Genomic DNA, 12,000 nt, shown 5'->3' on the forward strand with positions numbered 1-12,000 from the left:
CGGCATTTGCAGCCGGACACCATGCCGTGCTCCTGGCCCCACGCCAAGCATCCCCTCACCCCCCCACACATTTGCAAAGGATGCCGGACCTGCAAGGAACCTTCCTCACCTGGGCGAAAAGGCCTGAACTCCTAGAAAGGACAGGCCACGTGCACTTACACAAACCCACACAGAGGGCCAAGCCGAAAACTCAGTGCCTGCTGGGGGCGGGGAGGGTGTTAGCTGTGTTACAAAGGAGAGGCAAGAGAATGAAGAAAGCCAGGCAGTTACAGCCCCTACAGCCCCCGCCCTGTGGACAGGCATGGCTACAGACAATGTCCCAGGTGAGATCTGATGTTTGCCACAGCCAGTGAGGCAAGGGAGGGCCTGCCCCCGCCCCCCCCCCAATCTTCTCCACCCCAGACAGAGCCCCCCTTTCTTTCCCTAGAGCCTGGGGAGGGAAGGATGGGCCTGGCTTGAGTAGCCCGCTGCTTAGAAACCCCGTACTGTGGCCTAGCTGCTCCAGTCCAGTAGAGAGAAAACAAGGCACCGTTAGTAGGTTTAGTGAAGAGCAGAAATGTTACCAGGAGAGGGAGGCCCAAAAGCTGGCTGAACAGTGAGCAGGATACTACCCAGGGAGGCGTGAGGAGCAATCCAGGAGGTTCATCAGATTGCACAGCTCTGCACGGCTTACTTTGGTGTTTGAGCCAAAGGAACGGAATCCATGGAGGCCACAGCCCGGGGGGCGGGGGACGGGACCCAGAAGGTGCTGCTTAACGCAGAGGGGTTTGCTTAGCCTGCCTCTTTCCGGCTGCCTCTAGAGAAAGACAGGAGGGGAATCCCCCCCTTTCACGTCCTGTCTCAAAAGCCTGCCGAGCCCACCTCTCCTGGGCTACACCCCTCAGCAGGCTCCGGCCCCTCCCCTTTACTGTGGTGGGCCTTCGATCCAGGGACGAGCCTCAGGCAATGGGCGCGGCACGGCGCCTCCCAAGGAGGAGGAGCTAGGATGTGCGGGGTGTGTGTGTCAAAGTCTCCCTTGTGAGAAAAGCCCCTGCTCCCCCATCTGGGGCTGAAGGGAAGGGCCGACCGTGTGTGCGTGCAGGTGTGTGCGTGTGTCAGAGGGAGGTGGCATCTCTGCTCTCACCTGGGTTGTGATTCGTGGCAACAGACTTCCAGCCACCAGGCCCTGGGGGATTGCTGGGCATGTCCAAACCACTGAGCCTTTTCAGCACCTGCCCCACCGCCCACGCCCAAGGCATGAGGAACAGGTTCTGGGCAATGCCACCTCTCCACCAGCCCACAGCACCAGAGGCCCAGCCCGAGCAGCCAACCAGGGCTCTCAGGGACAGCTGCTTATGGCCCAGCCGTGGGACCACCCAAAGCAGACGGGCCCCTCCCCCCTCCACCACACCCCCTCCCTTTCCACGCAAGGAGCCCAAGTGGGGGCATGCCTGCACCCCGTGGGTCACTGGCAAACTTCAGAGCACAGATGAAGCCTCTGCTAAGTCCCTCCGGTCACTCATGGCTTCTGCGCTACTGGAAAGGCGCACTCACCATCCTTGTGGACCCTCATGGCAGAGGCGGTGATGTCTGTTGTCACATTGAAGTAGGGGAGCCACAGATCCTGCAAGAGACAGAGGAGGAGGAACTGACACCACCCACTGGGCCACACTGTGACAAGAGGTAGAGGGCAGGGAAGAAGCCACAAAGGGGGAAATATTGACCATGCACATTCTGTAGCAAACATTTTGTACCAGCACCAAATTCTGCAATGTGAAGAGATTGTGCTCACTCTTAGGCACCGCACTTGTTTCTGCCAGGATTGGAGGCAAGATAAAAGAACGACGACAATGATGAGCGTTGCCCGTCTACCCTGACCCGACCCAAGCTATGGACGTGTCACCCGGCAGCTTCAGGGGGGAAGATAAATAAACAAGAGTAAGAAATCCTCAGAAGGGCGGGTTCCGCAAGAGGCCTCGGATCCCGCACTGTGACATAAACCAGACACCCACGGGCGTTCTCGGTCACGGCACTGAAATTCTGGAATTCCCTCACCGGGGAGATTCGTTTGCCCCCCTCTTCCAACTTTAAAAGTCTCTCTCTCTCTCTCTCTCTTAGCAGGAGGCAGACAGGAAGCCAGGTGCTTTCAAGTATTGCCCAAGCACCCACCATCAAAGCTTCGGGAACGCTAATGGTTATCTTGGCTGGAGGCAATGAAATGTCCAGCTCAAACCTTAGCTGGAATCTGATACCCAGAAGGGACACAGGGGCATGGCGGGGGGCGGGGGCAAGGAGCCAGACAGCATCTTCCTGGAGATTTCAGAAAAGGATTCTTTGACCCACAAAGTGGGGGGGGGGGGGGACAGAAGAGATCAAATCTCTTGGAACACAGGAAGGGGCTCCATTCTGACAGGTCCATCTTGGCTGATTACAGCTAGAGGAAGCAGCGCTCAACCCGAGTTGCTTCTTGATGGCTACCATTGCCGCAGGGAGCAGACAAAGGGCGGCCTGCCTGGATAAAGACTCCAAGGTAACGGGAAGCGTCTAGATGGCGGCCACTTCTGTGCGGAAGAGCCTGCCACACAGTCAGACCAGCTGGGGCATGTGCAGAGGGAGGGTCAAGTGAACTGCACGTTCGCACCTTTCTCTTGCATTCCTTGCTCAATCCTTTGCTCTTCAGAGAATGTGTGTGTGCAGACTTTTTATTTTCACTAAATTCTTTCTTATATAAAACGCTGGTAGTTGTTCTCCATAACACATAACAATGTTCAAATACGCTATTTAAAACACACTATTGAGAGAGCTCCTAGAAGCTGTGACTAGCCCAAGGTCACCCAGCTGGCTTCAAGCGGAGGAGCGGGAAATCAAACCCAGTTTTCCAGATTAGGGTCCCGCGCTCTTAACCACTACACCAAAATGGCAGTGTGCCAAAGGAAAAGAGAAGGAAACGCCATCCAAGGGTCGGGGAAGAGTGGAGTACGGCCAGGCAGGTAGCCAGAGTGGTCACTGGGCATCTCGAGACTTCAGAGAGCTGAGCCTAGTGGCGCTCACGGGTCAGTGGAGCCATTCTTCCACAGGCGACATAAAAATGTTTTATATACCATTTTAAGTAAACAAATAAGGGGACATGGAGCATAGGAGAGCTGCAGGCGCTGAGGGGGCCCTGAGTGGAAGAGGAATCTGTTCGTTACCTCGGAAGCTACGATCAGAGCGGCAGCAACAGCGGCAGCAACGTACCTCAATCTGCTTGTCCTGGAACACCTTGTGAATGCTGGCGTTGAAGGCAGAGCCAGAGAACATGGAGGTGATGGGGTAGGTGAGGTCCAGCACTGTTGCAAACACAGAGTTCATGCTCTGTGGGAGGGACAGACACACATGTGGGAGGGAGACACTCTCGGGACACACAAGCCAAGGTTTAGGGAGAAAACCACACTCTTTAAAATTCCAAACTATTCATCTCCTCTATAGCAGGCAACCAAGGGAGGTGTCTGCCTGTGCCCACCTTCACCCAAACAGGTAAGCGAGTAGGAAACTGTGCACCCAGGAGGCAGTGCTGCAGGCGGCAGCGGTGGCCAGGACCTCCCTCCCTGGGCTGGGGCCTGCATGCTTCTCACAGGCTGGCCCACAGGCCTGCCTTCCATGCTTCCCTGGTGTCCCAGTCCCCCCTTGCTGCCCCCCCACTCCTTGCTCACTTTGGCCCATTCTCTGGCTCGCTGCTTTGTGCGCACCGCACTCCTCTCTTCGGCATACAGGGCGCCAATGAAAGAGCCGATGGAGGTCCCGCCAATCAGGTCAATGGGGAGGCCGGCTTCCTCCATGGCCTTGATCACCCCAACGTGAGAACAGCCCCTGCAGCAGGGAAAGGAGAAGCCACCGCTGAAGCCCACCTGCCTCCTGAACCCACGTCACGCCAACCCCACGCCCACTCGCAGCAAGGAGAGCTCAGCCAGCCCCTTTCCGGCCTCCCCCCAAGAGCCAGAGGCTGAGCCGGGTCTTCACCAGCTCTTCTTCTGGATTCACAGCAGGTGTGGCAGAGACTTCCCTCTCAGCTGCTCTAACCAGGCATTCCTGCTATGGAACACAGGGGTCCGGAATGGACCTCCCATGTGGCAGAAGCCAACTTGCAGCACAGGGTGGGGGCCCTCTGCCTGTGGGAGGCAGGCTTTGTCCGGCTGGCCCCGCTGCCACCTGACAACTATCCCCTTGGTTCTCCAGAGCCCATTTACCTGGCCCCACCGCCACCCAGTACCAAAGCAATGGTGTTGCCTGTAAGGACTCGTGCAAGACGGGAGAAGTCGCTGTGGCGATCGGCATTTTTCTCAAAAACCTTTTCGTACATTTCTCTCTGGGATGGAGAAAAAACAGAGGCTTATAAGGATGTAAGAGCAGCGGTGCGGGATCAGACTCGTGGCCTGTTCTAGGCGAGTCTCCCGTTTCACACAGCGACCAGCCAGGTGTCCCTGGAAAGTCTGCAAGCAGTGCATGGAAACAAACGCCCCCCCGCCCCTCCCCTGGATGGACCAGCCTTCCATGAGTTTGTCTTATACCCTTTTGAAGGCAACTAAGCTAGTGGCCCTCACTACATCTTCTGGCGGTGAATTTCACAAGTTAATTGCATCCTGATGCCCTCTGCTGTAACACCCCACCCAACTTTCGCTGGGATATGAAGGCTGAAGGATCTCCATTCTGACTTGTGTCTGAGGAAGGGAGCTCTGACTCTCGGAAGCTGACCCTCTACAGTGCCCCTGGGCTCAAATCCTGCTACTCTACTGCAGACCAACATGGTGACTCACCTGAACAGAGCAGAGCAGAGTCACCTGGGCTCAGGAGCACATGGTCTGCAGCTGCTAGAGGAGGTAAGGGCTTTTTGGCTTTCTTGGCTGTGGTGGGTTAAGCTGAGAAGCTAAGGGTGGTCCTCTCTAGCTTTGGGGCTTTTTGTGTGTAGTTTTGTGTTGATTTGAGTGTAGTTTTGAGGCTGAGTGTGTTTGGGCTTGATTGTGTTTGAGGGTGAGTGTGTTTGTAAGGCTGCTGGGGGTTGCTGGAGTACAAGCCACACACCCCTTTGTGCTCACCTCCTGTGCTTAGCAGGAAGTGACCTTTTGCATTGAAAAGGCAACTGCTGGGCAGGGGCGCGAGCCTTTGGCGCGAGCCGAAGGGCGAGAGCTAAAGGGCTCTTGGCCTGTGGCTCTTAGCCGGGGGATCATAGCCGTTTTCTTTCCTCTTTGTGTGTTATTCCTAAAACAGAATAATGAAGTCAGAATGCCAGCAGGGGGTTGGGGGCTTTCCAGTGTATTGCACTGAGTGTCACATGTATGACTATCTGCCTTCTGGTCAGAAGTACTGGATGTGTGCTCGCTGCAAGGAGCTCCTGGTTCTCAGGGAACGAGTACGTACCCTTGAGGCCAAGGTGGCTGACCTGGAGAAGCGGAGACAGTTAGATAGGCACGAGGACAAGATTCTCAGGGACAGGATAGATGTGTCCCACTCTAAAAATGGCAGCGTTCTTGTTGTCAAGGAGAATGAGGATCTTGTGGAATCAGGGCACCGTACTGAGGATAAGGGGAACATGCCCTTAGAAGGGACCTCTTCTTCAGTTGGTGAGCAGGTTTCCTTTCGCATCAAGGAACCATCCCTGGGTGGGGCGGGAGGGAGGCTCTTGGTAGTTGGTGATTCGATCCTTAGACAAGTAGATAGCTGGGTGGCACAACCGCGTTCTGACCGTATGGTGACTTGCCTGCCTGGTGCGAAGGTAGCGGACATTACGCGTGTTATAGATAGGCTGGTAGATAGTGCTGGGGAAGAGTCAGCGGTCGTGGTCCATGTTGGAACCAACGATGTTGGGAAATGCAGTCGTGAGGTCTTGGAACAAAAATTTAGGCTGTTAGGCAGGAGACTCAAGGCCAGGACCTCCAAGGTAGCCTTCTCAGAAGTGCTACCTGTTCCACGCGCAGGGCCAGAGAGACAAACGCAGATCAGGAGTCTCAATGCGTGGATGAGACGATGGTGTAGGGAGGAAGGGTTCAAGTTTGTTAGGCACTGGGATTCTTTTTGGGACAAGCAGGAGCTGTACAAGAGAGACGGTCTCCACTTGTCCCGAGAAGGAACCCGGCTGCTGGCACTTAAAATCAAAAAGGTGGCAGAGCAGTTTTTAAACTAAATGCTAGGGGAAAGCCGACAAGAGATAAAGTGTCTCTGGTTCAGGATGGTTCATCTCAGAGAGATGAAGGGCTAGGTATAACACTTCTACAGGGAGATAGATTAGAGTTGTCAACTGAGATGGAGACAAACAGTGCAAATGACCTAACTACGTCTCGAGGCAAAGTGTGCCGGGGAAGTTACAGGTGTTTATATACAAATGCTAGAAGTGTCCGAGGTAAAATTGGGGAGCTGGAATGTTTAGTGTTGGGCGAATCCATAGACATTGTGGGCATATCAGAAACTTGGTGGGATGAGGAAAATCAGTGGGACACGGTGATTCCTGGATATAAATTATATCGGAAGGATAGGGAGGGAAGGGTTGGTGGTGGGGTGGCTCTATATGTCAGAGAAGGTATACATTCCAGTAAGATTGAGAAGGTAACTGAATTAGATTCGCTTCTGGAAATGCTATGGGTTGAAATTACGGGCCCAAATGGAAACTTAACTGTGGGAGTTTGTTATCGCCCTCCAGATCAGAAAATAGAGGAGGATTATAAAATGATGACAGGATTAAAGATGACTGCTAAACAAAAAAACTGTGTTGTAATGGGTGATTTTAACTACCCACACATTGACTGGGCCAATGGGTGTTCGAATCGGGGGAGAGAAAGTGAGTTTCTAGACTGTCTCAATGACTGTGCTATGGAACAGATGGTTACAGAACCTACTAGGGGAGAGGTGATCCTGGATTTGGTCCTCAGTAATGCTGAAGACCTGGTGAGAGATGTAAATGTGATTGCACCACTTGGGAACAGTGACCATAATGTTATTGAGTACAACATATGTATAAATAGGAAATTGCCAAATAAGACCAACACAGCCATGTTTAACTTCAAAAGGGGTAACTTTTCTGAGATGAGGGGGTACGTGAAGAAGAAACTGAAAGGGAAAGTAAAAAAGGTCAAAACACTTGGGGAATCTTGGAGACTATTTAAAACTACAATCCTGGAAGCTCAAATTAAATATATACCGCTGGTTAGGAAAGGCACAAATAGGTTTAGGAAAAGGCCAGCATGGTTAACAAGCAATGTAATAGAAGCTGTAAAAGGTAAAAAGGATTCTTTTAGGCAGTGGAAAACTAGTCGGAGTGAGGTTGATAAAAAGGAGCATAAGCTGTGGCAAAAAAAGTGCAAGTCTGTGATCAGACAGGCAAAAAGGGAATATGAGGAGCATATTGCAAAGAACATAAAGAAAAACAATAAACAATTCTTTAAATATATTAGAAGTAGGAAACCAGCTAGGGAGGCAGTGGGGCCCTTGGATGACCAAGGCGTAAAAGGATTACTAAAGGGTGATAGGGAAATGGCCGAGAAGCTGAATGCGTTCTTTGCTTCTGTCTTCACTGTGGAAGATAAGAAGTGCATGCCCACTCCGGAAGCACTGACTTTGGGAGGGGTTTTGAAAGACCTGAGTCACACTGAGGTGACGAGAGAGGAGGTTATGCGACTGCTAGATAATTTAAAAACTGATAAATCACCGGGCCCAGATGGCATACATCCAAGAGTTCTGAAAGAACTCAAGTGTGAACTTGTAGATCTCCTCACAAAAATATGTAATCTGTCATTAAACTCTGCATCTGTTCCTGAGGACTGGAAGGTAGCTAATGTTGTCCCCATCTTTAAAAAAGGTTCCAGGGGAGATCCGGGAAATTACAGGCCAGTCAGCCTGACGTCAATACCGGGTAAGTTGGTGGAAACTATTATCAAAAATAAAATTAGTGGGCACATTGATGACCAAAAGCTGATGAGGAAAACTCAGCATGGGTTCTGTAAGGGAAGATCTTGTCTCACCAATCTGTTAGAGTTCTTTGAGGGAGTGAACAAACAAGTGGACAAGGGAGACCCGATAGATATTATCTTGACTTCCAGAAAGCTTTTGACAAAGTTCCTCATCAAAGGCTCCTAAGTAAGCTCAGTAGCTATGGGATAAAGGGCCAAGTCCTCTTGTGGATCGAAAACTGGCTAATTAATAGGAAACAGAGAGTGAGTATAAACGGGCACTTCTCACAGTGGAGGGTGGTGAGCAGTGGGGTGCCACAGGGGTCGGTATTGGGTCCAATGCTTTTTAACTTGTTTATTAATGATTTGGAATTGGGATTAAGCAGTGAAGTGGCTAAATTTGCAGATGACACGAAATTGTTCAGGGTGGTGAAAGCCAGAGAGGATTGTGAGGCACTCCAAAGGGATCTGTCGAGGCTAGAAGAGTGGGCATCCATGTGGCAAATGAGGTTCAATGTAGCCAAGTGCAAAGTAATGCACATTGGAACCAAAAATCCAAAATATAAATACAAGTTGATGGGGTCTGAACTGGCGGAGACTGACCAAGAGAGAGATCTTGGAGTCATGATAGATAACTCACTAAAAACGTCAGCACAGTGTGCGACTGCCATAAAAAAAGCTAATGCTATGCTAGGGGTTATTAGGAAAGGGATTGAAAACAAATCAGCCGGTATCATAATGCCTCTGTATAAATCGATGGTGAGGCCTCATTTGGAGTACTGTGTACAGTTCTGGTCGCCACACCTTAAAAAAGATATCATAGCACTGGAAAAAGTACAGAGAAGGGCAACTAAAATGATTAAAGGGTTGGAACACTTTCCCTATGAGGAAAGATTGAGGCGCTTGGGGCTCTTTAGCCTGGAGAAAAGACGACTGAGGGGAGACATGATAGAGGTTTACAAGATAATGCACGGGTTAGAGAAGGTAGAGAAAGATGTGTTTTTCTCCCTTTCTCACAATACAAGAACTCGTGGGCACTCTATGAAATTATTGAGCAGTCGGGTTAGAACAGATAGAAGAAAATACTACTTTACACAAAGGGTGATAAACACATGGAATTCGTTGCCACAGGAGGTGGTGGCAGCTACAAGCATTGCCAGCTTCAAGAGGGGACTGGACAAATATATGGAGCAGAGGTCCATCAGTGGCTATTAGCCACAGGAGATAGATGGTATTCTCTTTGTGGGGAGGTGGTGCTCTGTTGTCTTGGTGCTGGAAGGAAGGCAGTGGGAGGGCTTCTGGTGTCCTGGCCTCACTGACAGTCCTTTAGATGGCACTGGATTTCTAGCCACTGTGTGTGACAGAATGTTGGACTGGATGGGCCACTGGCCTGATCCAACATGGCTTTGCTTATGTTCTTATGTTCTTATCTGTACCAGAGCACTAGGATACCAGCCGTTCTGTTTAATCCCTTCCCTCATAACTGATCTTCTCCTGCTGAGCTGACGTGCTCCTACAGCTGATCACTATGCAAGAACTCTTCCCTGGTCAGGCCCCACCAGTACAGAACCGCCAGTACCCATTTAAAGTTAGGATGTTTTGCCCTATTCTGCCCCATTCTGTGCTTACTTCATTTGGACTCCGTTTGTCACACTGTTTCCTACTAACCCACTTTGAAGAAATCATCTTGGCTCCTTCCCTAATCCCCTGAAAGGGAGTCCTTGAAATCTGTCTCGGCTTCGGTCTGTTTCAGGGCACTGGATTTTCCATCAAAAGATTACCCTGGGGACCATTTAACCTGCACATCTTCCTCTGCCACCCCCCACCTATGTCCCTTCAGCCTTTTCTGAAGCCAAACCAGAGGGAAGGGGTGGGGGGACACAGTCAGGCTGAGTGAGGCTGCAAGGAGCGTGGGAAAGGGAACGGGGGAACGGAGGCCTGCGGGGAGGGGGGGCCTTTGGTCACGCAAGGGCACGGAGGGGAGCACAGGGGCGGGGGGCAGAGGACAGGCACTTGGGTTGCAGGAAGGGGGTGGAGAGGCATACGTGAAAGACAGAACGGCCGAGCACCAGTACCAGCTTATTCGGGCTGCGCCGGGAAAACACTCTACGTGGACACCTGATGTGCAGATGCCCTGAGCACCAGCTGCGCATGTTAAGCCATTCCACGGTGCGGGAAGGGCTGGGCCCATCTTCACGATGCAGAAGGATGAGTTGCTTCAGGGCGCGCACTGCCGTGTTCTCCAGCATCTGTTCCAGCTGAACAGAGAGAAAGGAAACTCCCTGTGTCACACGCAGGCCGGCTGTTACATATCTGCACAGTGAAACTTCACATGGGATACCTCAGCCTCACATTTGGGAGATAATTCCTAGAAACTCTGCTTTCTTATTTCCCCCGGACAACCCTTGCTGCCAGTTCCCCACAACTGAGGCATTCAGTGGTTGCCTCGGGGAGTGCCCCTCCGCCCGGAGAAGGGGCTAGGGCCAGCTTGAATACAATGCTGAGGACCTCTTCTCTCTAAGACTACACTGGAAAGAGCAGGAACAACTTCAAAATGCTTACAGAATTACTGTTATTGTTTTTCAACAATAAACTCCAAATAAGAAAGAAGGGGCCACGAGAACTAAACACTGATGTAACCTTTCCTGCCCTCCCCTTCATGATCTGCCCAGGTTCACAGAATCAGCATTGCTGTCCGATGGCCACCTAGCCTCTGCTTAAAAACCTTCAAAGAAGGAGAGCCCACCACCTCCCGAGGAAGCCTGTTCCACTGAGGGACCGCTCTCACTGTCAGGAAGTTCTTCCTCATGTTTAGCCAAAAACTCTTTTGATTTCATTTCAACCTGTTGGTTCTGATCCCGGGGCAACGGAAAACAACTCCGTGCCACCCTCTCTATGGCAGCCCTTCAAGTACTTGGAGAGGGCTATCCCCTCCCCTCTTGGCCGCCCCCTCTCCAGGCCTTTTACACATGCATCCTCTGTTGAGACCCCCACTTTAAGAAATGTCCTGCCTGAGGAAATCAGAAAGGCTCCCGCATTTCTATCATTCCACAGACTACGTAAAACAGAACCGTCCAGGAGGGCATTTTTATAAGCTTCCTGGGGATGTGGTATGACAATAGTTTAGGAAGGCACTTCTGCAGAGAAAAAAAAATCCTCTGTGTATGGTATGTATATACTCTGTTTTTTGTTAGGGAATTTGTTTAGGCCTCATTTCATAAAATCTTATTCTGAGCATACATTCAAGCTACCAGCACACAGAAATCCGTAAACAAGTAAGAAAGCATTGCGCTAAGTGTCACATTCCTTCTTCTGAGATATCCTGCTTGTTACATATGTCGCTAGTGAATGACATAGGTCACTGAGCAATGTGTAAACATTTTGTTGATTTGGTTATTCTAATTAAGTAAGAAAGATTTCAACCCTGAATAAATTCCTTCCCAAGGAATATATCAGACACATGGCAACAACAGCTTCTCAAATTGTTTATATAATTCTTTTGTCATTGAAGCTTGTCAGATGTCATGTTCTCTGGGAAAATGCGTCATTCTGCGTCTGTCTGACAAGGCGTATGCATAATTTTTTACAGGGTTTCATCCTAACCCTTGATCTTTTATTCTGTAAAGAAATAGCAGTTATTCTGTACACAATCAGTACCGAAGGATATACGAGGCTCTCCAATGCTACTGGTCTTTACACGTCTCTGAGAAATGGAGAAGGTGTCTGGGGTTATTCCATGAAAGAAATAAATCCATTTTTCCGCTATAATCACTGTGTTTGGTGGGTTAGTGGTAGCAGGGGACTTATAAATTGGAAGCAGAGGACTATTACAAAAACCTCCGCTAACCAGTTGGTGCCATGCCAGTGTCTGAACCAGGTTTTTTTTCTGTGCTGATTTTGGGATGCGGAGCCGTTGCTGGATAACAGAAATGCGGCTGCAATATAAATTCTGGGACTTTTCCCCTCTAACTTTCTGATTTCCTGCACTGGCTTTTGTGAATTACTGCAACTGTTTTCTACTTTTGTAATTCCATTTTATGTACTGCTTGATCACAGCCCTTCTTTCCGCACTGTCTCTAATTTTTGTAATCCTGGTCCTGTTGCC

At 50.5% G+C, this 12,000-nt stretch overlaps 1 protein-coding gene across 4 annotated transcripts in view; it reads right to left on the reverse strand.

Annotated features, from left to right (window-relative positions):
* Positions 1-12,000, reverse strand: part of LOC129324899 (patatin-like phospholipase domain-containing protein 6) — a 74,564-nt gene that overhangs the window by 27,144 nt on the left and 35,420 nt on the right. For all 4 annotated transcript variants that reach the window (XM_054972345.1, XM_054972343.1, XM_054972344.1 and 1 more), the window contains exons 25-29: positions 9,971-10,153; positions 4,206-4,324; positions 3,672-3,828; positions 3,217-3,333; positions 1,534-1,603 (exon numbers count right to left, since the gene is read on the reverse strand). In XM_054972345.1, coding sequence (XP_054828320.1) covers positions 1,534-1,603; positions 3,217-3,333; positions 3,672-3,828; positions 4,206-4,324; positions 9,971-10,153 — 646 coding nt within the window. The remainder of the gene's footprint in view (positions 1-1,533; positions 1,604-3,216; positions 3,334-3,671; positions 3,829-4,205; positions 4,325-9,970; positions 10,154-12,000) is intronic.

Source organism: Eublepharis macularius, chromosome 2, assembly GCF_028583425.1.
Source record: "Eublepharis macularius isolate TG4126 chromosome 2, MPM_Emac_v1.0, whole genome shotgun sequence".
Taxonomy (NCBI): domain Eukaryota; kingdom Metazoa; phylum Chordata; class Lepidosauria; order Squamata; family Eublepharidae; genus Eublepharis; species Eublepharis macularius.